Source organism: Squalius cephalus, assembly GCF_949319135.1.
Source record: "Squalius cephalus genome assembly, chromosome: 24".
Taxonomy (NCBI): domain Eukaryota; kingdom Metazoa; phylum Chordata; class Actinopteri; order Cypriniformes; family Leuciscidae; genus Squalius; species Squalius cephalus.
Genome location: NC_137145.1, coordinates 20203008 through 20229588, shown reverse-complemented (window position 1 = coordinate 20229588; position 26581 = coordinate 20203008). Strand labels below are relative to the sequence as shown.

Genomic DNA, 26581 nt, shown 5'->3' with positions numbered 1-26581 from the left:
AATAATCAAGGTATGTTTTTCAGTAAACAGAAACAAAAATCATATTTTTTTATTTAGGCCCCATATGCACTAAACAGTAATATTTATCAGCATTATATGTATATTCATAAAGTGTGTGTGTATATATATATATATATATATATATATATATATATATACACACACACAATATATATATACAGTATATATATTAGTAAAATGTTTTACTGCAAAAACATAACATTAATAAAATATTATATTATATGATTATATATGTTAAGTTTAAATTCTTAGGTATTGCGAAACTTTATAAAAAAATTATAATTGTCAGAAAGAAATATTTTTCAAAACCCCTGCAGAATACCAATTCGTTTTACTAAAATTCATCGTCATGCTTTAACAGAAGGGAATAAATCTGCAATTGGCGGTTTTTTGCTCAGTTATTGTTTTCATGATTATTTTTAAAAAGCTTTGAGGCATGAAGTGTTTTTTTTCCCTGTGCGAATGAATCAAGATTTTTAGTGATGACAAGCAAAGCAAGCAGTTCTATTAAAAATGTCATACCCTAAAATAATATAACAGAAAGGAACAAATCTAAAATGATAATTTTCATGATTATTTTTCTATATATTTGCACTTCTGCTTTGTCTTGGTTGAGTTAGCTGCCGCAGTCACGCTCTCGGACTTGTTGAGGTTATCTGCTCGACCCTTAGCTGTTGTAACCAGGCCATTACATGTGCCCCTTCCCCTCTGTTGTCAAATTCAGCATTTTTCCATAACTACCTGCTCAAGCACTCAGTTGGAATATTGGATGCTTGAAGGTGAAGCACCCTTGAGTATTGTATTGCAGGTCATCCATTACCATAATTGGTTTTACCTACCAAGTAGGTTTCCTTACCTAACCCATTTTAAATGTTTAATTGCTCCGTTTTGAAGCTAGCAAGTTAAAAGCGGTGACCTGACGACATGTTTTGCCCATATGAACAAAATTAAAGCTTCACGCTTATCATCCTTTGTGCAGGCTATGTGGTTTGTTGGTTGTTGTTGTTGTTGCTAAGTTTTGAGTAAGACAGCGTCTGTCACCGTTCAGAAAGGCAGCTTGTGTTTCGCTGTCTAAGTTACACTCGCACGGAAAGTCGAACAACAGCCTAAACGAACAGACAGGCTGGTTAATGTTACAGCATCTCTGGCAATTGTCAGGCCTTTTAAGACAGTTGATGTGTCTTATCTGGTCTAAAATCTCCCTTTCTTCTGGCCTTCCGTGACTCGGTGTAGATGAGAATGTCCAAAACAAAACTTGATTGGGTTTGATCTATTTTTATGTTTGGGAGCATCCCGTGTTTTTGATGTTATTTTGATACTTTGGAATTGGAGTCTGCTGTAGGAGTGTGTGTTTTTATGTTTGCATGAGCGTCGTATGAATATGAGGGATTAGTGTCGTATTTTGAGGCTGTGTGATTCATGTGACTAACATGTGTAGGTGGGACTACAAGGGTCTAAAATGGAGATGTTCATTTTGTCATTAGTCTTTGGGCTAAAAAAAAACATACTAAAAGCTTTGAACCGTGAAGGGTTTATTTTCTGTGCGAACGATTCAAAATTTTCTAGTGATGATCGCTAAAGCAAGAGTTACTATCACCATTTATTATTATTGCTCATCTGGGAAAAAGAGCTCAATGTTTTGCAATTTTCCAGACTTTTTTTAATATTCAATCTCAATATGTATGTATTTTAGTGGTCGACCGATATATCGGCCGATATTTGGCATTTTTGAAATATCGGCATCGACCGATAAGTTTTTCTGACTGGCCGATGTGTTGGAAGTGGGACTTTTATTTTGACGGGCGGTGCTGAGAACACCAGCAACAGAAGAGAACGGCAACGGCAGCTCCTCAGATCACGCAGCGCTCACTCACATTCTCCATCTTCATTAATTTACGATCTCTGTCAGTCATATCTAATACTTTGTTAGACAGAACTGGTAAACAAAGAAAGTAAATGGTATGCAAAGTAAAGTAAAGCGTTTGCTTTTATATTATTTGTAACAGAAAAGGCAAACAATCAGGCTAAAATAATGCCGTCAACATTCAGCAAATGCGCATCTACGTCATTTAAACAAATCTCTGAATATCTAATAAACATTTAATTTCTCAAACCTTGCAGATTTAATTGAATCCAGCTGTGAGTGATATATTGTGAAGTGTGCATTACTGTCGGCAAGTGACGGTCGGTCCGTGCGAAGTGAGTGAATGCGAACAGAAGATCAGCTTCACATGAGATGCGATCGAAAAACTTTAAATCCTTCATTTTAAAATATGCTGTGCTATATCCAGTCGTGTCTGTGTCATATTCATATCTGTGATATATCCAGTTGCCAACTGTGTCATATTCATATCGTTTTCATTGTGCTGTATGTAAAATTAGCGTGACCTTGTCTTTATTTGAAAAAATATGATTATCAGCTCGAAATTGCTTGATTACTGAGTGCCGTTACAGTGTTTACTTTCTTTTTATTCACATATTCATATATTTCTAAACAATTACTTTGTGAAAAATACTGTAATAGGATTGCAAATTTAAGAAGTTGCCATCTAAAGTATAAAAGCATGTTTATTTTAAGAATTTGTTTTATAATTTATTTAGAATTTAATAAAAATTGATCAAAATAAATATATATAAAAATATCGGCTTTATATCGGCCATCGGCCACCCTGCTCTCTAAGATATCGGCATCGGCATCGGCCATCAAAAAACCAATATCGGTCGACCACTAATGTATTTGCTATAAAAAAAATTTGTATTCCATCGGGTAAACATCATTTCAACTTGTAGCCAAGTACATTTAAATATATTTAATGTAAAAAAAGTAAACTACAGTAAAAATTAAAGCTGCAAGCAGCATTTATCAGGGTTCAAGCAATTAAGGCCTTTAAGCACAAAAGCATCAAAAGTTATTAAGTTTTATTTAGCAAGCATGTAACCACTGACATAATAGATGGAAAAGACCATTTACAGCCAATACAGGTATATACCATACCATAGGAAATATATGGTTTTAAAGCTTTTTAACAGTTATAGCGCCATTTTGATACTCATTTTGTCCGCCTTGAGCCAGGGACAAACGGCCTAAGAGCTATGAGCGATTTTGTACTTTTGCTTGCTGTAGCGCCACCTATGGGCCAATCGGGGTCATACTCTGATAGGTGGTCCCCAAATTGAGGCCTACCATCTGGCCAGGTTTCAAGTCTCTAGGCCTTACGGTTTGGCCTGCACGATGCGTTTCACAAATCCTTACAATTACAATAGGGTTTCAGCAGTTCATGCTTGAACCCCTAATAAAAAAGAAGAAGAATGATATAGCATATAATAATTTTCATTAAGGGCCTTTATGCACAAAAAATAGCATTTTGGCAGTTTCATACATTATAAGTTTCATACATTTTGGTAAATATGTAATGGGTGAATATTGCTGTTGTTTTTTTGCACATATTAGAGCTTAAAGGGCCTAAATAAATCAATTTCATTTTGAGTTATGAATCAATTCGCTGAAATGGACAGTTTGAACTGATTAATGGAAATGAATCAAACTTGCCAAACTCTAATGTTTTTGCTATACAAAACATAAAAGTAAAAATATATCTAAAATATATTTTATATTTGCAGCAAAATCATTACTTTGTCTCTGTTATGGGCGTCAATACCTCAAATCATGCAGTTTGTTGAAGAAAGGAATGCTAGCAAGAAACCTCACAGATTGGCCTAGCAACCACTTAGAAACCACACAGAATGCCCTAGCAACCACCTAGCAACCAGCCAGAACATCCTAGCATAGCAAAGTGCCAATAACTACTCAAAAGTTTTTAGCAACATTATAGCAATGTGCTGGCAGTCACTCCAACACCCTTTTGTACGGTCAAGCACCATTTAGATGAATGTTTTAATGTATTATCACTGAATATACCGTATGATCCGGGTTTTTAATCTCATTTGCCTCCAGAAGTGGTGCTGCTTTTCTTAATGAGGAATTTAGAGATTAGGAATTCAGTCTAAATCAAGGTTATTTGGCAGGGTGTCAGTTTATATTATACAATTGTCATTATTCTTTTGCCAGGTTTTATTTGATTCATTCAAACATCACCAGATACTGTGGATCCAGCAAACCAGGTTGAGTAAATAAGTGACCATAAATGTGATTAAACAGCGTTAAGGTTTTATACATGTGTTATACTACGCGAGGGGAAAACCACAGGACAGCACTGAAGCAAGCTCTTAACGCCTCAAGCAAGAGTCATATTAAAGAGTAATTCAGTTACGCACCGCATAAACCCATTACTCGTGAAATAGCCTGGTGCTGTGAGAAGGCAGGAGACCCGTTTGCACATATTGCATCAGGGGTTCATCATTTGCGCCTTTTCTCATATCAGATGGCCACGGTCTCGTTGGATAAAATCTGTCAGCCGAAGCCTTTGAATTGTGCTGACTGCACCACTCTGGTGAAATATCTCTCGCTGATGTTGACTGTCGGGTACCTCGAGGTGATTGAATGCACAGGATGAAACCGCAGATGATCGGCACAGAACGGCAGGGAGGGCAGGGATCTGACGGTTGAGCGCAACAGACGGCTTCCGCAAGTAAAATACCATTCGCTATCTCAAAAGAGAAGTAGATTTTTGACGATAACAAATAAATCTTTCAAACCTCAAGACAGACCTACTGTCTCAAGATCAGTGTGATCTTTCAACTTCATTTTTGAAGAATTCCTACACTCTCCATAATGCTGAAAAGACCTCGACCAATTAAAGGGATAGTTCACCCAAAAGCCATCCTAGGTTTATATGACTTTCTTCCTTCAGCCAAACACAGTCTTGAGTTATATCAAAAAATATCCTGGCTCTTCCAAGCTTTATAATGGGAGTGAATAGTGACTAGTGATTTTGAAGCCCAAAAAAGTGAATCCATGCATCATAAAAGTAATCCATACGGCTCCAGGGGGTTAATAAAGGCCTTCTGAAGCGAAGCAATGCGTTTTTGTAAGAAAAATATCCATATTTATAATTTTATAAACCGTAATCACTTCCGGTAACGTCCGTTCACAAGAGTCGAGTTCCGGCGTATGACGTGGCGTTTAAGCTTAGATGAGAGGAGACGACTCTCGCGGTTTGAACAAATAGGGCTGGGCAACAAACTCAAGCTCCTCCAACATTTCTCTTTAAAAATTCTTGATTTTAGACTTCTAATTCGTGACCGGTGTTTTGTTTTGCTCTGTCCTCTGCACTTCTGCGTTCATCAATGCGTCATACGTCGGGTCAGAGGTCACTCTTCCGACAGAGCTAGACTTGTGTACGGAAGCCAGTGATTGTAGCTTTAAATATGGATATTTTTCTTACAAAAACGCATTGCTTCGCTTCAGAAGGCCTTTATTAACCCCCTGGAGCCGTATGGATTACTTTTATGATGGATGGATGCGCTTTTTTGGGCTTCAAAATCTCAGTTAATATTCACTCCCATTTTAAGCTTAGAAGAGCCAGTTTTAAATATAACTCTCTCTGATTATGTTTGGCTGAAAGAAGAAAGTCATATATACCTAGGATGGCTTGAGGATGTGTAAATCATGGGATAATTTTCATTTTTGGGTGAACTATCCCTTTAAGGCACCCACACACTACAAGGTAATCGGGTCGATTTTGGGCCCAATTCTCCCCTTCTGACAATCCTAGGTAAAGTCCCGATTATCAGGATGGTTCTACAGATTATCTTATCAGATTTTCCTGTGGTGTGAGGCAGGGCTGCCAACTCTCACACATTCAGCGTTAGAAGCACTCAATTGACACTGTTCTCTCACGCCACACATCCATATCCTCACGCTGACAGACAAGACAGAGCAGGTTATTTTTGATTCATTTTATTTCTTATGTTTGATGCACATGTTTTTATTGAATGTGATGTTGCTTTTGATATTAAACTATATAATTTTTATGTAAAGCACTTTGAACTGCATTTTATGCCTGAAAAGTGCTATATGAATAGTTTATTATTATAATTATTATTTTGATATGAAACAAAGTGTCAATTTAATTATGAAATTCAAACAATGAATGTGGTTTTGGCACTCCTTAATGTGGCGTGACAGATGACTGAACCGATCATCCCTTCCTCTTTACTACTAGTTATAGCATGAAATAAACATGAATGAACATCAGAAGGAATGTTGAAAGATACAGCTTACTGAAAAGTATCATGTCTCCTGTAATCGCTCAATCAGTGTTTCAAAATTAATATGTACTGTACCTGATATATCCCAATTAATTGATATTGAAGCGAACTGAATCTAGATCGGATTTGTGAAATTTGTCAATACCCAGCCCTAATTAAAACACAGTACCAGTCATTATGCCATGTAAACCTAATGAAATTCTGTTACCAAATGTTTTGAATGTCCTAATAATTGTCCCCATTATCCTAATAATTGTCACTCCAAGCTGAACTCAAAAGTTGGCAGTCCTGTGTGAGATGTGTTAAGAGTGATTGAATCATTGGGACCGACATGTTGAATATTTACGATCAGAAATCCTGTTGTGTGGGGAACCCCGAGGACAAACGTGCTCTGTAGATTGTCACGTGGAACGAAACGATACCAAATCAGAAAGCGAGCTGATGGAAGATGGAAGCATAACAATATCCACGACTTCATCCAAAACCCTGCAAGTTTTCTGTAAAAAGCAGTCCAAGCACTATTATCACTATTTCTTCTTGCTGGTCGTCCGCCGTGTTTGTTTACTCTAAGTCACGTTTGACCGCGAGAGATTTTGTGAGATTTCCCGTGTTCTCAGCAGGGACTCTGGTTGTTTGTGGATGAATCTGTTGGTGTGTGTTGTGCATCACATCGCGGCGCTTCACACACTCTAGAGGAACAAACCAGTTAAATTTATGACTTATTTAGTTATTTATCATCATGTTTGTGGAAATCTTTTAGTGTGGGACAGCCTTTAGATTAGTTTCTGACTGCCCATTCCCATGAAGCATTACAAATGGTGTAAAAGAGTTTACATACTCCCAACACAAATGTTTGGTGCGGTAAACATTTTAAATTTGAATTAGTTAATGCGTCTGTACTGTCTGACATGAAAATTAGCATGCCGTCAATTGAGTACTAATCTCTGTTTTCCATTTTCCTTGTTCTCCATTGCACTGCGACCTAAACTGAGTTGTGCTTTTGGTCTTGTGCCTGGAGACACTGCTGCTACATAAAACTAGGACTTGGTGGCATTAACGAACAAAGTATTTTCCTAAGCTACAGTGAATAGGAGATGAAGATATTGGCTCTCTTGTCTCTATACTCTTGTGTTTGGTGTTACTGGAAAAACACCATAGAGAATACAAAAATCTGAATGGCTGTTTGAAAACATGAAAATACTGTGTGACTTTGTTTTTTCTCCGTGTTAATCAATAGGCATACGTGTGTGTGTGTGATTGTGTGTGTGTGTGTGCACATATACACACATATACTGTATATATCCTGTGGGCGGCCACAGGAGTGGAAGTGGAAGGATATACACACACACATACATATGTATAAAAAATATATATAGAAATATAATAGTATATATACACACATATATTATATAAACATAAACTTTTATGTTAGATGCGATTAATCGTGATTACTTGATTTGACAGCACTAAAAAGTGCATTCAAAAATCTGACCAAGTCTTCATTCCAAGCATTTGTGTTAGTGTGAACTGGTCTTCGAACCTCGAACATATTTTCATATGTCTTAATATTCTGCAATAAACTTAAAATATATTGTTTTAGCCTAGAGTAAAAAAATCAGTAACTACAAGTGAATAGTGTTATGTTTTACTGTTGTTTTTGATTCATTACATAATTTTGCAGTGACTTCTCATTCTAGGACTGCGCTGAAACATGATTTTGATCGATCTTCATTTTAACGAGCCAATATCGAATCTTAATAGTGTGTTCTTCTCTATTGTGACCTATATCTGAGTGAAACGGCTTCTCAAACAAGAACAAATAAAGGGTGGGACTTGATTTTGTCCATGGGGAATTGATTGGATGGTTGTGGTTTGCTATTGGTGGATCTCATGTGAGTGACAGGTTGCCCCGCCCTCGTGCCAGTAAACACATCATCAGAGGAGAGAAGAGCTGCAAGAGGAAGGGGAAGTTTTAATATTTTAAGAATTTTTTTTAATTATTTAAAAATGATTTGAAAATGGGAAAATACTTGAGGAACCACGGCTGCTAAAAAAGTGAACAGTGAAATTTGCACTATTGAGAAGCAAACTTTTATATTATGGAAATATTTATGGGATTGGGAAGAAGGGGAAAGAGGGAGATTCTATGTAGCAAGAGTAGAAAAAAGCAGTGTGGCTCCAGGGCCGCTGGTCAAATGGAGAGAAACCTGAGGGAAGCCTTTGAGCGACGCACCTTGGCAGAATCTGACAGGCCAAGGTTGTAAATACAGTCTAGTGGGGGAAATGATGTGCACTGAATAAATCCTTGCTGCTAAAGAAAAAAATACTTGAGGTGCAAAATTATTTGAGATATTTTTACTTATTTTCATAGAATTCTATTAAAAAAATTCTATATTACATAATTATTATTTAAAAATTAAATTGAATTAAGTTTCTTACCCTATACTGTTTTACATTTCTGGAGGAACATGAAATGGTTTTGTTTTTTTCCTGCTTCTACTGCTTTGCTTTAAAAAATGTTTTTCTCCAAATAGCTATTCATGGTGGACAACGCCGCAGACGACTGGAGGATAGCCATGACCTACGAGCGCATCTTCTTCATCTGTCTGGAGATCTTGGTGTGCGCCATACACCCCATCCCGGGCAACTACACCTTCACGTGGACGGCGCGGCTAGCCTTTTCTTACGCCCCTTCCAAGACGGACGCCGACGTGGATATCATCCTGTCCATTCCCATGTTTCTCCGTCTGTACCTCATTGCTCGCGTCATGCTGCTGCATAGCAAACTCTTTACCGATGCTTCGTCACGCAGTATCGGTGCCCTCAACAAGATAAACTTCAACACACGCTTTGTCATGAAGACCCTCATGACTATATGTCCCGGGACAGTGCTGCTGGTGTTCACCATTTCTCTGTGGATCATCGCCGCCTGGACTGTGAGGGCGTGCGAAAGGTGGACCACTTTGTGACAGTAGTTAATGAAAATCGGTTTTCATGGGGAGATTTTGATAAGATAAGATCTTTAAGTCAGACCTAAAATTGTATGAAAAAAAATGTGTGTGTATATATATACACACACAATTGATCTCATTTCTGAACTGAATTTATGAAGTCATGATAATTAATTGTATAATATATATATATATATATATATATATATATATATTAGGGCTGTCAAACGATTAATCGCGATTAATCGCATCCAAAATAAAAGTTTGTGTTTACATAATATATGTGTGTGTATGGATTATAATTATTTTCTATATATAAATACACACACATGCATATATATTTAAGAAAAATGTGTTATTTATATATAAAATATTTATATATAATATAAATTATATATAATATAAATATATATACACAGTATATACATGCAAATATTTCTTAAATATATACATGCATGTGTGTGTATTTATATATAGAAAATAATTATACACCGTACACACACATATATTATGTAAAAACAAACTTTTATTTTGGATGCGATTAATCACAATTAATCGTTTGACAGCCCTAATATATATATATATATATATATATATATATATATATATATATATAGACACACACACACACACATATATATTAACTACAATTATTATCATTATCATGTTGTGAATAATATAGGTGACCTTTTTGGAATACACACTCACAATTACATATTAATATATATTTGGACAGAAAATGATAATTCACAGTTACTTGGTGATTTTTGGGAAAATTAATAATATATCAAGTTTTTCCTTTTATATTCCTATATTAACTATACAATTATCATGAATTCATGTTTCATTATATACAATTGTAATAATTCACAGTTAGTAGGGGATTTTTACAAACTGAGATCTAAGTATCAAAATGTATCATTTCAGAGAAAAACGATACTGTGCCTTTTTCTCAACCTGTTAAACCCTATGGAGTATCACATCTCTCACGTTGCAGACCGGTGTGCTGCGAAACCTTTTAAACTGCCGTTAAATAGCCTTGGAAACTGAGTCAATTGTGTCCCAACAGTCTAGATCTCTCAATTAGCCAATTAAGTATTAGCTTACAGCAACAACAGCATGTCCAATACTCTGTAGTGGAGTCAACACTGCTTACATCTATAATGCCAGACAAATTAGCTACATTTTCATGGCTGATTGATTAACTTACAATTAAGTCAGTCAATGTATAGTAACTGTAGCTGTTTTTCTAATATGTCATTTAACATTTACTAGATACCATGACAACATGGATGTAACCAGCAATTTCCTTGGAGCCATGTGGTTGATCTCAATAACTTTTCTAACGATTGGATATGGAGATATGGTTCCTAATACATACTGTGGGAAAGGGGTCTGTCTCCTCACCGGCATCATGGTAAGTGGCGTATATCTGCGTAACACACCTTTTGTTTTTGACTGAGTGCTTAAAGCTGGTGTTTGTTTTGTCAGGGTGCCGGATGCACTGCTTTGGTGGTCGCTGTGGTCGCAAAAAAACTGGAATTAACCAAAGCCGAAAAACATGTACATAACTTTATGATGGACACCCAGCTGACAAAAAGGGTAAGTCTGAAATCCCGAATCTTAGCCTTGTGGCGACTTATGTCACAGTTTGTTCTTAATCCCCGCAAACCTGTGAAAATAATACCCAGCTTATGCAAAGTGGAAAATAAGATGCATTTATTAAATATAAACAAAATGTGTGAATTAATTTAATGTGACACTCGGCTCAAAATAAACAAATTCAATATATAGTTGATTTATAAGGTTTTTGAGAAGAAAATCATCAGTAATAATGTTTGGCCTGACAGAAATATGAGAAATAGTCTGGACATGTCAAGAAATAGGCTAAATATTCAAGGTTTCATTCTTCAAACATGGCTTACTTGGTTAGCCGGATAAGCTTCTTAACATGAACTAGATATAAACCAAAGTTTTGAGTTCTCTGGACCAAATTGAAAGATTAGTCAATTAAACTAACAGAGGATTAATCCTAATGCTGTGCCAATAGAGGGCAACTGTGGCCGTCCACTTTTCCAGCTGCCTTGCTTCCATAAGTATTTTTCCCATAGGGATTTCAAAAAGATTTTTTATAAAAATGTATAAAAGTTATAAGCCATGAACCAAACCAATCAGCTATGAGGTGAATGACAACAATATACACTTTGATTTGAAGCAAAAAAGGCAAAAGTACAAGTACTTGACAGCTTTAATGAGGGAAAGAACTACAGTCCCATGAAGCATTGCAAATATAAGGAAATATAGGCTGTGTCCGAAATGAGTAGGTACTTATTTTGAATAAGTAATTACTTCACTAAACTAGTATGCTCTATATAGTATGAATGTGTGTAGTATGAATTTAATCCGGACATACTACATTCCCCTCGTTGTCATTATTTATCATGTGATCTACCAGCGTCAGTTGCGTCGCTTCACTGCCATTCACAAATCCTCTCCTGTGGCCTCATGGGATAGTAAAGTGTCCATGCACACTTCAGAATCTCGCCGGAAGTAGTAGGTCATCCAGGTAAGTTTTGCCTACTCTTTTATGAGTACTGTGAATTCAGACATACTTCTTTTGTCACATACTGTTTTTCGCCTACTATACAGTAGGTAAGTATGCGATTTCGGATGCAGCCATAGAGAAACTGACTTGTCATTTGCAGTGCCTCATGGGAGTGGGTGGACGCTAAAGAGTTCTTTAAAAGTTCTTTAAAGAGGATTTGTTTGATTCAGAATCATTGCAGACTCATGGGTAATGTAGTTTTTTCCACGTTGAACACAATTATTGAAAAAAAAAAGTTTGAGCAATGCAGGCTGATGATTCAACAAAAGCATTTACAATTGATTAAAAACTTAGTAGGTCACAGTAGATCTATCTTTTTAATGGTTTAAAGTTATTGTTAAAAAATCAGTTCCCCTATGGAGAAAACAAATGGGATTTTTACTTCTGGAATCTGATAGTTACACTCTACAGTGATACCAAAAGGATTGTTTTCAAACAGGTTTCCCAAGCAGTCTCCTATATGCTATATTCTGGTAAAGCTTGGTTCTTGGTGAACCTTTATGGCGCCTTTTTTTTGACATTTTTGCAGCCCCTGTCCCATTCACTTTTATTGCTTTAAAAAGAGCAGCTAGTTAGCTAACTCTAGTTATTTAGCTTGCTAGCAGCTAGTTAGCTTGTTTGATTGCTAGCAAGCTAACTATTCCAGTAGAAATCCCAGGTTTACTCTATACTAAAACATATTATGCAAATCAAGTAAGCCATGTTCAAACATCAGCGCCCAGGACGCCTCAGCAGAACTGAGTGCTGAATGCTACAATGCTAACTCTCTCCCACAGGTGAAAAACACAGCTGCTAATGTTCTCAGGGAGACGTGGCTCATTTATAAAAACACCAAGCTGGTGAGGAAGATGGACCACGCCAAAGTCAGGAAACATCAACGCAAGTTCCTTCAAGCCATTCACCAGTAAGTCAGACCTCTGGAGAGCCTTGAGGACTTCTCGCTGTGTCTGTTTTTCAGTGAGAGTTAAACGGTTCCAGCTCTGAATTGTTTGACACCTGTAGCCCAGTGTAGGAGCCGCTGATAATGGATTCATTTTTGTCATGTTTGAATGGGTAAATCCGTTTGTACCGTATCTGTTTTGCTAATGTGAGATATTTAGTATCGCTCGTTGTATTGATGCTCTGCTCTTCAGAGTTAATTCAGCCACTAGTGAGGACACTTGCTTTTCCCCCATCAGTCTCACTCTTGGTATTTATGTGCCATCTAAAAGGGGATGTAAGTGCCCTGTAAATGTCACACTCATCCAGTGACTGATTATTTGGCATACCGAAAAGGGAAAATGGTGATATAAAACCACCTCATTTCAGGTGAAACCTTCTGGGTTTGTAGTTTCTTCAATTTGTTTTATTTTCAGCCACTTCCAGAGATACTGGCTTGAAATTGTGGCCTTTAAAGTTGGGTTATAAAGCACTTTACCATGAGTCTTTACCACAGCAACACTCTTTTCTCAGAAATACAATGTGAAACATTAAAGGAAACATTACAAATCTTGTATTATGAGCCTCCACCAAACAGCTGAGATGCCCATTAATAGTAAAAGAGACTTCAGCATTCTGAATCGACTTCTATCTTTTACATGTACAAATCATCTAATTATTGAGAAATTACTCTAATATGGTGATTTTCTGCTTTTTGTGAAAACTGTGATGTAATTTTATTTCTATTTTTTCAAGAGCACAGTATTATTTGAAATAGAAATCTTTTGCAACATCATAAGTCGTTACTGTCACTTTTGATCAATTTCATGCATCCTTGCTGAATAAAATGATTATTTTTAATCTTACTGACCCCAAAATACTTACTCTAAAGGTAATCTATAAAAACACAAAAAATTGTATAATGCTGTTAAACGTAACCTTTAGCGAATGTATTTTTTCATGTAGTACATTATAATGTCGCGATGCCTAAACTGTATAAACGATTGATATTAGCTTTTATTGTTTTGTTTAATTTATTTAGTCAAAATCGTGTGTAATCTAATATCCGCCATGTATCAACTATTAGACATTCGCTCTATTAGACAGAATTTCATTATCTCTTTCACTAATAATTGTTACTAATACTTTTTTTAAACGGTGCTCACGCAAGGTTCAAAAAGGTACAGAACTAAGTGTCAATTGTCAAAAGGGTTAGTTCACCCAAAAATTAAAATTCTGTCAGTAATTACTCACCCTCATGTTGTTCCAACTCCGTAAGACTTTCATTCATCTTCGGAACACAAATTAAGATATTTTTGATGAAATCTGAGAGCTGGCTCACTCCTCCATAGGTTTCAATGTAATTTTATTCTGCCGGACCAGAAAAGTTAATAAAGACATCGTTAAAATAGTCCAAGTGACTACAGTGGCTCAACCTTAAGTTTATCAAGCGATGAGAATTATTTTTGTGCGCAAAAAGACCCCCCCCCCCCACACACACACACTTAAACTACTTTATTTTAACTATTCATTTTATTCTGTGTGGGCGTCTGAGTGAGTTCATGTTCAAAGTGTGAAAGGTAAGCCATTCCTTTTGTGGCATTGGTAAGGCACTTTTACGTTTTCTCGTTGGTTTCTCACGATTCAGACATCCAGGAAATGCACGCTTTAGAACCATTTTAGACACTACATCGAGACCCATCTGCGTCATCTTCTCAGTTCTCGCTCATGCGTCGTGCCGCTCTTGTGAACTCACGTCAGAGGCCCACACAGAAGAAAATGAAAAGTTGAATAAAGTCATTATTTTTGTTTTGTTTTTTTCCCCACAAAAAGTATTTTAGTCGCTTTATGAAATTGAGGTTGAGCCACTGTAGTCACTTTGTGTTCCGAAGATGAACAAAAGTCTTACGGGGTTGGAACAACATGAGCGTGAGTAATTACTGACAGAATTTTCATTTTTGGGTGAACTAAGTTAACCCTTTAAGTTTAGTTCAAAAATCTTTTTCAGAAGTATATCATAATTCAAAAAGTGCTCTACCAAAGCCTGTGAAAAGGTTGAAATGATCAGGAGACACTCTTCAACAAGACCTAAGGAAATACTGTAATTGAACTGAGCTGAATTTAGGTGTATATCTCAAAGCGACAGTATCAAAGCAGTGAATGGCTTTGAAGTCCATGGCTAGCGCTGTTATTGTGGGCCGTGTAAGCTAATATTGAATAAGAAGCATCTCTAAAGCAACTGGAAACCATGACGGATGTGGAGAGCACATCCTATCGTCCTTTACTCCTGTTTCACTATTCATGAAGGTGTCAAGGGACAAGTTTCACCGCCTTTCATTTTAGGGTTCTGTTAGACTCTCTTCCTTTCTCTCTTTTCTCTCCTCATTTAAACTTTATTCATCACTCTGTCCCACTTTTCAACTGCATGACATTAGCGTTGTGACCAGTTTAATGCTAGCTATAAAGTAAACATTAAAATTTTTCAGTGATAAGATTTATTTGTCCTGTTAAGCTTTGAAATGTGTGGTCGCCATTTTGAGCTTGAGGGGAAACGTTTCACGCATTTTGATGAGATTATTGAATCCCTTCTGTTTGTTTTGTCTTGCACTGGTCTTTATAATTAGCTAAATCAACCATGCTGCTCAAAGACAAATATTCATTATTGAAAGATGTTCTTTCCGCATAATTAGCTAAATCGGAAAAACTGAATGTACAAGGCTTAAACTGTGCTTAAATAACAACACTGAAATAAGACTGCGCTGTTTATCTTTCAATCTGTTTAGGCCGGTTCACACAGAATGCGTTTTTGTTGTTAAAAGCATAAGGTCTAGAAACGCATTTTTAAAAAGTTGAACTTCTTTTAACTTTATTGCTGGATTTTTTAGAATGGCGTTTCATGCATGACATGCTGCAAAAGACGCGAGCACAACGTTTAGCACATTTAAAAAACAATGGAAAAGTTGCACAGTGGAATGGAAAAATGCGTTCTGTGAACAGCCCCTTCATTTATCTATCTATCTATCTATCTATCTATCTATCTATCTATCTATCTATCTATCTATCTATCTATCTATCTATCTGTCTGTCTATCTATCTATCTATCTGTCTGTCTGTCTGTCTGTCTGTCTATCTATCTAACTGTGTCTATCTGTCTATCTATCTATCTATCTATATCTATCTATCTATCTGTCTGTCTGTCTGTCTGTCTGTCTGTCTGTCTGTCTGTCTGTCTGTCTATCTATCTATCTATCTATCTATCTATCTATCTATCTATCTAACTGTCTGTCTGTCTGTCTGTCTGTCTGTCTGTCTATCTATCTATCTGTCTGTCTGTCTATCTATCTAACTGTCTGTCTATCTGTCTGTCTATCTATCTATCTGTCTGTCTGTCTATCTGTCTATCTATCTATCTATCTATCTATCTAACTGTCTGTCTGTCTATCTGTCTGTCTGTCTGTCTATCTATGTCTGTCTGTCTGTCTGTCTGTCTATCTGTCTGTCTGTCTGTCTGTCTGTCTGTTTGTCTGTCTCTGTTTGTTTGTCTGTCTGTCTATTTGTCTGTCTGTTTGTTTGTCTGTCTGTCTATTTGTCTGTCTGTCTATCTGTTTGTTTGTTTGTCTGTCTGTCTGTTTGTCTGTCTGTCTATCTATCTATCTATCTATCTATCTATCTATCTATCTATATCTATCTATCTATCTATATCTATCTATCTATCTATCTATCTGTCTGTCTGTCTGTCTGTCTGTCTATCTATCTATCTATCTATCTATATCTATCTATCTATCTATCTATCTATCTGTCTGTCTGTCTGTCTGTCTGTCTGTCTGTCTATCTATCTATCTATCTATCTATCTATCTATCTATCTATCTAACTGTCTGTCTGTCTGTCTGTCTGTCTGTCTGTCTGTCTATCTGTCTGTCTATCTATCTAACTGTCTGTCTATCTGTCTGTCTATCTATCTGTCTGTCTGTCTATCTGTCTATCTATCTATCTATCTATCTATCTAACTGTCTGTCTGTCTGTCTGTCTGTCTGTCTGTCTATCTATGTCTGTCTGTCTGTCTGTCTGTCTATCTGTCTGTCTGTCTGTCTGTTTGTCTGTCTCTGTTTGTTTGTCTGTCTGTCTATTTGTCTGTCTGTTTGTTTGTCTGTCTGTCTATTTGTCTGTCTGTCTGTCTATCTGTTTGTTTGTTTGTCTGTCTGTCTGTTTGTCTGTCTGCCTATTTATCTGTCTGTCTATCTATCTGTTTGTTTGTTTGTTTGTCTGTTTGTCTATCCGTTTGTCTGTATGTCTGTCTGTCTGTTTGTCTGTCTATTTATCTATCTGTCTGTCTGTCTCTGTTTGTTTGTCTGTCTGTCTATTTGTCTGTGTGTTTATTTGTCTGTCTGTCTATTTGTCTGTCTGTCTATCTGTTTGTTTGTCTGTCTGTCTGTTTGTTTGTTTGTCTGTCTGTCTGTCTGTCTGTTTGTTTGTCTGTCTGTCTATTTATCTGTCTGTCTATCTGTTTGTTTGTTTGTTTGTTTGTCTGTTTGTTTATCTATCCGTTTGTCTGTCTGTCTGTCTATCTATCTATCTGTCTGTCTGTCTGTCTGTCTGTCTGTCTGTCTGTCTGTCTGTCTATCTATCTATCTATCTATCTATCTATCTATCTATCTATCTAGTGTATTATCCCCCCCCTCCCCCCCTCCCACACACACACAAAATCCATTCATTATTTCTGCCAGCCCACACTTCTACACCGGATCTAAACTAGAATGTCCTTACAACCACCTAGCAACTAGCCAGAACCTCTAGCGACTCCCCAGATACCACATAGAAGACTTAGCAACCACCAGCTAGCCATTAGCAACCACTGCAAAATCACCTTGTTTCATTATGTTAAGTTGATAATGATAGAGACAATGTATTCAAACTTCTGATTTGTCTGCTCTGTTTCCCTCTTGCCACGAGATGGAATTAGACGCCGTCGGGCTGTGGTTTGCGTGATACATCACAACTAATAATGCTGAGGGTAACGTCACACAATGTTCTGGCTCTTTTTATAGGTGCATGCATAGCTGAAAGAAAACAGGCTGAGACTGCTTGGAGCAGAGATGTTGGGAATACAGGCGAGCGGGCTAATGTTCAGTCAGCGCACATAAACCACAGGCTACTGCTCACACATGACACCACAGATTAATGGTCAATTTGCTCCTGGCTCTGTGCAAAACCATTAGTGTGTGCTTCTGTGTTTTTATGGTTGTATATGAGTTCACATGCCTTCATTTAGACTATATGTGAGCATCAATACGGCCGTTCAGGTGTGCGCACACTCATCTTAATAGACCTTTGTGGTTTTCTATCTTCCACTTTAATTCGCTTCCCTTTTTCTGTTCAGTGTCCTTTATATTTGAAGATCACCTGGCCCCGTTCCAAACGCATAAAGACAGGAAACTGCCATTGCTGGCCAAATCTAAAACTTCCCAGTTGGCCCTGTCTGCACTAATGGCTCCGGCGTGTGTCCTTTAACATGGAAATCATACAGTTTTGCATAATGAGGATGACTAGGATCGATTTCCACTGATTAAAGCCGTTCTTATCATGCATCAGTAAAAGGCTAGCGAGTCTAGTATAGCGCTGAAATTATCTTCAGGCCATCTTCATGTCCTACACTTGCCGAGGCCACACAGGAAATAAGGAGCACATCTTGTTTTTGGAGGTCTGTTTGTCCTTTGCTGTGGAAACAGGTGCCGAGCTGCGATAAGCAAATGCGCTGTTGATGGCACGTCACGATGAAGGTTGCGAGCGGTGGCTTTGGGGACGAGGAGTGAGCGTCCACGTGTGCGCATACAGAGCGTGAGGAGAGGGGCAGGTGGTGGCGTGGGTGGTGCCAGCTGTAACATCCCATGCACCGCCTGCTGTGCCACCAACCCCCTGCTTTAATCTACAGTGGGCTCTGTAGGATCAGCACATTTGGGCCAGGGAGTCGCTAGCTAAATGAGCGGCACAAGACTGACACACAGCACATCTGCCGCTTTGATGGAGGTCAGGCGCAATCTGACACACTCCAGTAATAAGCTGCTGGTTTTTAAAGTGTCTTTTTATAAAAGATGATGTTAAAATATTTACTTTATGATTTAAGATAAAGGTTGAGTGTCCAAAGAGTACAAACGTTATGGATTTGTCATCGTGTGTCATCATCTACGTCAACCAATGCCGTGAGTTTGGGGCGGAAGGGGCCATTCACACAAACATGCAGGGTAGTGAAATGAAGAAAACAAAAGAAAAAAAAGTCTAGAGACGCATTTTTTAAAAGTATTACTTTGAACTCGAGTGCAACACATCCATCTAGTTCATATTTACATAGAAATGCAATGGAAAAGTCATGCAGTGGAATCGCTGCTTTTAATTAGCTCCTAGCTAAACGCCATTTTTCAGTAGCGCGAAAGTCTATACTTTAACGGTGTAATGCTATGAATGCTATCCTTTTGTCGCAATGTCATTTTACGATGTCTTTCTTGTGATATCCAGGTAATTGCTGCTGTTTGTAACAAATCACTTTCGTTTTTTGTGTACAGAGGACAACGTTGTCAAAATGATGGTTCACAAGTAAAAACGTTGTATTATTCATGCCAGGCCAGTAGATGGCGATGTCACTTTGTAAAGAAACACTGCCTATGCGCTATGTTTCCGTCAACCTGTTTTTATGCAAATTTTAAAGTATCACATCCAAAATGAGTGATGGAATTGCCTCATTTCGAAAGAAAAAATCCATAATTCACAAAAAAGTTTACACTCGCTTGAGGTGGTTTTTGACTTGTGCGAAAAAGAGTTAATGGGAATAATGCGAGATGGAAACGCATTTGCCGAATAAATTCTGACATAGCGAACATTAAACCCACGTGACTAATCGGCCATCCACATGATGGTGTTTTATTTACTGTTGGTTAATAGGTTACCAATACCACCGTCATCCACTCGAATGCACCTAATTCGCATTTGTTTGTTTTTTGTGAACTTTGAAAAAGATTCGCTTCATGATTGGATGGAAACCCGTCTATAGACTGAACACGTAATATGCATGACGTCACCGTTTTCACAAATTCAAGTTTTTGTAGTTTACACGGAGACAATAACGATATCGTTCTCAAAAACGTGCACTTTGAAACTCGTTTTCAAAAGTTTGCGTTTTCAGGCCCCCCAGAACACCGTTGACGTGTAAATGAACGACCAAAAATGCATAAAAAGTTTGTCTAAACGGCCCCTTGTATTGTATAGTTTTTTGTTGTATCTAAATTTGTTTGTTAATGAGATCTGAGTTTCAATAGAAATACGGATAAAAGATGGAACGTTGCTGGAAGTGTGAATGACAGATGTGGTAAATTTACATAAAAATAAGTGAATTAGCAATTTTACTGCGATTTAATGGGGTTTCATGGGTGAAAGTGAAAGTAGCTTTTGTAATTGTTTTAGTAGCTAACTACTTTTTTTAAAGGCTAGCTTTGAGTAGTTTGTAGTTTGGTAAGTCTAACAATGGCAGTCAGGGGCGGAAACGAAGGGAATGTTTTTGGAATCTTGTTCATTTTTGCTAATCCAGTTTGGTGCCACTAGTGCGAAAATGAAAATGCAGAAAAGGGCAAAAACATGGACAATTGTGGATGTTGTGCTTGTGTTGGGATTTTGGGGACGTCAATATAAAAGTGTATCACCTGATGACTGTGTTGATGAAGATTGCAGGGAGATCTGAACACAATAATCATGCCACATTTTAACTGTTGTGATAATTCATTTGTCTATTTTATGTTTCCTTTTTTTCCTGTTTGTGTCAACACAATGCAATAGAGCTCGAAAGTAAGTCTTCGCCTCACCTTTAGATACAGATCTGTTGTGTGCATGCAAATGAGAGCTTGTATTTCTATCTGATGAACTGAGAAGAAAACAAAATGTACACGCCCTCATTTGATAAGTGAAATTCATTCTCAAAAAAAATGTACAAATATTTTTGAAAAGTGCATCAGGCATTATTACATCTTTTACTTACACATACTTTGAAAATAATTTGGATTATTTTTTCAACAAGCGGAATATTAGAGACAATTAAGGACAATAAATGTAACTTTTTGACCACTTATTTAGGACAATTGCTAATTAGCAGAATCTTATTAAAACCTGTCAAGAACAAAGCCAGGTTTTTTCTCTTAAAAAAAAAAGAAATTTATATATTGCTCACATTGCCTATTTTTAGGACCTTTTTTTTTTTTTTTTTTTTTAGTGTAATAGTATTTTCATGGCACTTAAGTATATTTTTTAAGCAAAAAATGTCATTCTTATAAATATATATTAGTAAAATTATGATATTATTTATATAATATATATGGTAGTATTTGTTGTACTAAAGTAGGCTATATATAATTATATATAATATTGTCACAATGCAATATCTTAATGGTCCTACAAAAACTAAATATTTTTTTAAAAATAAATTTTATTTAAATTTTTTATTGTGGGCTGAATTTTGACCTGAAAATTTTGTGCAATTTTGCTCAATTAGCATTTTAGGCATTTCTCAGCTGGACTGTCCTAAAACCAGAGCTGACAAACTAACTAAACCAGCAATACATTACCATTTTACTCAATGAATTCCAGTTATCAATGATAGAGGGTGTTTTCTTTCCATTGTTGCATGAATGTGATTATTTGGGACGTTTAATCAGACAGCCGCTGATTAAAACTAAAACTTGACTTTGCTTCCATGAGTCGAAGGATGACTGTTCCTGAAATGTTTCATTTACATCCTCTTTTGTTTCATACGGCCGTAAGCATCTTTGGGCTCATGGAATCCGAGTTGCTCCTGAAACATTTGTCTCCGCTTATCCCACCCTCCTCCTCCTCAAACACCCCACCACCACCCCTTCATTTCCCAGTCGGATGACCGATAACAGTGCAGATGTTAGCGAGTCATAATGCGGATCGGCCGGCTGCTGAATTTTGCCAGTCCTAATTCAAGCACTGAATTATTTCGCGAAGCCTATGCAAGCGAGGCAAACGGGCATGAAGTTTGCTTCATCTGCACGACGCTGCTATGAACGATTGCGTTTGTTCACTGCACACAGAACAGCATGTGGTGGATCAGACTGAGCGCAAGAAAACACACACAGGGAGAAAGACACAGAACCAGCTCAATGTCTCGGTGTGGGATTGTGCGAGCGAACAAGAGCTCTCAGACGCGAAGGTCAGCGGGTGCCCGAGGGAGCCTCTGGATGACTTTTATCCCAAAATGCTCTGCTCCCTTTGCCCCAGCAGGAGCTAATGTTCAGCACACACAGAAAGAGCCTCATGAATGAAACTCGGTTCACTCGGTTCTTTTCTCTAATGTACCCGTGATGTCAAAAGCGGATGCTTGCCAAATGCATTAGAACAATAGACGTAGAAACGGGATGCAAAGCCCTCCAAATAAATTAGATTTAGTTGTATATATGCTTTGAAAAGCGTTTCATGTCAAATGTGGTTCCTCTCTCTCTAAACGCTATCGGTCATCCAACTGTAAAATGAACGTTTTCTCGAGACATACTTACAATATTTCAACAATTGGAATTAAAAGCAATTATGTTTGTGTACATGAAGTGCCTGGATTCCCCATTGCTGTGGGAATGTCCCAGTCATATTTCACCACCAAAAAAAAAAAAAGTTTACTTAAAGAAAATTAGAATTATTTTAGGACCATTAATAATTTGACATTGTTTTCATGACAGGCATTGCCGTTTAAAATTGTGGTATTTATTGACTTTATTTTATGCTGCTTAAAAAAAAAATATATATATATATATTATAATTTTTTTATTGTAAAGTAAATTACACCTTTTTTTTCTTTATGCTGATTTAAACAGAAAATAATCTAAACATTTTTTTGCTTACATAAGCTATTTTATATTATAATTATTTTAACGTAAAGCAAATTAAACAAAAAAAGTTACTGTAAACTGAGTGTTTACATCAGCTATTTTTTTTTTTTTTAAATATTCTAATATTAATGAAATATTTATACATAAATAGAAAAACTGTTTATAGTTATAATGGGAAATTCCCATACACACACACACATATAAAACAAGGAGATGTATTACAGTTGTTTTCTTTTTCACACAAATTGTTTATATTATAAAAACATTTGAATTCCACACAAATTAAAATATATTATTGCCTTTATTACTGTAACTTTTATTTTGTTTACATGAATTACTTTTATTATAACATTCTAATTAGTATAAATGTTTGCAAATTATTCATATATTTTCTATAAATAAAAGTTATATATATATAGTTATAAGTTGAAGTATTGCAATATTGAGCTCCTTAGGGTAAAAAGTGATGAAAATGTCAATCCAATCAATGTTAATGGTCCTAAAAACAGGGTTAATTTTCCGTATACAAAATATAATTCCATGTGTATTCTTTTGACGAAGTGGTAAAATCTGATCTGGCCTTGTTCTTGTGTGATTCATTCAGTAATCTTTGGACAGACTCAGGACATGTTTTTCTGTTTTTCTGCTGTGTGAAGCTTGATTCGCGCCCTCCAGTGGTTGGCAGCAGAACTGCACTCTTTGTATCAGTATATATTACCCTCTTAATGCTGCTCTCCTGGGCAGAAATTGCTACATCTGGGCCAAACACCTTCCAGTCCCCGGAGGCCGCCCTTATTCCCTCCTCTCTGATCTGAACACAGTTTAATTAGAGAGTTTAACCCAGAGCTAAACAATGAATTGCGAAATTGTTGCTCTTTCTCAGCAATGATTACAAATATCTCCAGCTGTGATTCAATCCCTTTCCCCCAGAATGGAGAACAGCTTTCTTGTGTTTCTCCCTTGTGATTGCGGAAACATTCTGCAAACCGCAGTTTATGTGTGTTACGTGCCCTTGAGAACGAGAGAAGAAAGCACTTAATGTATAGTGAAGATAAGTAGCTCCTATGAAACCTAATTAAATGGAGCAGATGAATAATTAATGCTAGTAGTATGGATTTGAGTGAGAGGGTTGGTTTACAAAGCTGTGTGATGTAGTGTTCAGTTCTTAAAGGCTATTTATCTCCGCTTCCTTACAGTTCACAGTGATCAGTTTATAATATAGCGAAACCATTATTCAACAGGATTCATAGTCATTAGTTTAAAGCAATGTTCCAGGTTCAAAACAACTTACACTCTATGGACATGCTGTCGAGAATCGGCCAAAAAAATGTGACTATTCTTCAGTTTGTAAAATAAAATAAACAATTACTGCATTTACAGCACTTACAATGGAAGTCTATGGGGCTAGGCATTCAGAAGGGTTTAAAAGCAGAATGTGAAGCTCATATTTTTGTTAAAGCACTCATATTAAAGGGATAGTTCAACCGAAAATGGAAAATTGTCTAACCCTCAAGCCATCCTAGGTGTAGGACTTTCTTCTTTCAGCCAAACGTCGGGTCAGAGGTCACTCTTCCGCCGTAACCGACTTGCGCACGGCTGTAACTGGAAGCCAGTTATTCTACAGCTTATTGATATTTTTCTTACAAAAGCGCATCACCTTGCTTCAGAAGGCCTTTATTAACGTATAGATTACTTTTATGATGGATTGATGTTCAAATCTTATAAAGCTTGGAAGAGCCAGGATATTTTTAAATATAAATATGGCTGAAAGAAGAAAGTCATATACTCCTAGGATGGCTTAAGGGTGAGTAAATTACGGCATCATTTAAATTCTTCTGTAAAAAAAATGTTATTTGACCTACAAAGTTTATAAATCATCCTTTAAGTGAAGTACTAGCTTATTTCTCGTACAAGCAATTTAACGTAAGACGATGTTCTTTGTTAGTAAGCATGCCTGTAACATAACATAACTTATAGTAGTCATGACATGAGTAATCAAATTTGCCTTGTCCTTTTAACATAATACACAATGATGTTAACCAATCATAACAGTGGCCATTTACTAGCAACCTCCCCTTAAAAACAGATCATTTCAGACAGAAGGTCAGTATGAAAGTTAAAAATTATAGTTTTTTCCATGTGTATATATATATATATATATATATATATATATATATATATATTGTTTAAAAAAAAACAATGTTATTAGCATTATAAGGGAACCTCAAAGAACATTTTAAAATAATTTAAAAAATCCATGTCATGACCCCTTTAATAAATAAATGAAGAGTTCAGATGCAAAAGCCTTTTCTTCTGGAAAGATCATTTTTATCAAGGTCGTATATATAAGTTCAGTACTTTTACTTAAATGACAATTAATAGGTATTTTTCATTGCCATTTAAGTGAAATTACTGAACTTAAATATACAAGCTTGATAAAAATGATCTTTCCAGAAGATAATTTCAGATGGCACTCAGAGGCTTTTGCATCTGAACTCTTCAAATGTAAATGTAAAATGTTTAAATGTTGTGTTTCATACCCTTACACATTTAATTTGAATGTTAGCGGGTTCACTGGTTGTACATAGTCATGAAATAATGAATATAACTGTGTATAGATGAAGTCAGTAAGCGATTTTATCACAATGCAGTTGTTTTAACTTGTTTAAAGTTTAATACACTGTATATTTTAACATTTATTGCCCGACCCCATAGACTTCTACCATAAGTGCATTACTGTTATTTCAAACTAAACTCTAAATATCTTCTTAGGACCAGAAGTGACTGGTTTGTCTTGTAAATTTTGTAAATATTTTGTAAAGTAAATTCTGTAATATTTTTTGATAGGTTTTTAATATATAATTTATCCCTATGTCACTAATAACCAGAAAGTCTCTCATCAGAGCTTTGTTCCTGTAAGAGGTGTGGAAAAGAATATCCCTCAAATATTGGAGAGACCTTCCGCGCCCACAGCCTCTTCCCTCTGAAGTTTGAACTTGCATGCGCCTCAGTCCTCCTTCAATCCCTGCATTCTCTCCTCATGTCTTGTGCATGTCCTAGGAGTGCTTCTGAAATGTGTGGCTTGTGAATGGAGAACCTGTCAAAAGATTTTTGTACTGACCGCTTGCCACTATTGGGCTCTGAATGGTCTTGTGTTCAGATTAAGAAGTGTAAAAATGGAGCAACGCAAGCTGAATGACCAAGCAAACTCTCTAGTGGACCTTGCAAAGGTAAGATAACGAGTTGAATGTCTGACTAATGCATGATGGGAAAATAGGAGGTCCGTTTTTTGCTTCAGCACAAATTCTAAAGCGCACATATATTGTAAGTCTACAGGTGTCAAATGAACAGACATGATTTTTAAATTTGTTTAATTCTTTACATTTCATCTACAATATGGTTTCCGTATATGGTGCAGATCATTTGTTTCCTTACAAAGAGCAACTAAGCATATGGTTGATGTTTGTTAATTTATTCTTTTTCCTTCACGAAACATTCTCACATTGGCTTTTGTTATTTATTTCCCTCTTTCTACGCACAATACATCATGCTGCTTAATGGTCCGGAAAAGCTTTCATCTCCTGAGAGAAAAAAGAATAACTGATGAGACACCTGAGATGTTAAAACAGCCTGATAAATTTGAAGCACTGCATTTGCACTTCCCTTATGGCCATATTTTAGACGGGCTTAAGAGCGAGCCTTGGGGAACACCAGGCTTGCTGCCAGCCTGACTCTGCAGAACCCACAGAAACCTGGGAAAGGGATACACTTGAGATCTGATGAGTCAGCTGGATCAGCCTCTCGCACGAGCGCGCACGCCGAAGCTGTGACTTTCAAACATCCGCAGTGGTCATATCCTAGCAACCTCTGTCTGGGCTTTGCCGTGAGAGTCATTAGTTAGTGTTACCCAATTACCCTCCTGTCCCGCACCTCCCAAAGAAACCGGGGCGGGTGACATTGAGGCGGAGCGTGTTATGACTCATACTGGTTTCAGCCTCCTTTTATCATTGCTGTAATTGCCTCTCACCATAAG

At 36.8% G+C, this 26581-nt stretch overlaps 1 protein-coding gene across 2 annotated transcripts in view; it reads left to right on the top strand.

The window, feature by feature from the left end:
• kcnn2 (potassium calcium-activated channel subfamily N member 2) overlaps positions 1 to 26581 on the top strand; it is a 38006-nt gene that overhangs the window by 8203 nt on the left and 3222 nt on the right. The window contains exons 3-7 of one of the 2 annotated variants that reach the window (XM_079861683.1): positions 8727 to 9145; positions 10419 to 10560; positions 10635 to 10745; positions 12525 to 12652; positions 25709 to 25778. In XM_079861683.1, coding sequence (XP_079717809.1) covers positions 8727 to 9145; positions 10419 to 10560; positions 10635 to 10745; positions 12525 to 12652; positions 25709 to 25778 — 870 coding nt within the window. The remainder of the gene's footprint in view (positions 1 to 8726; positions 9146 to 10418; positions 10561 to 10634; positions 10746 to 12524; positions 12653 to 25708; positions 25779 to 26581) is intronic. The other variant, XM_079861684.1, reaches the window with a different exon arrangement.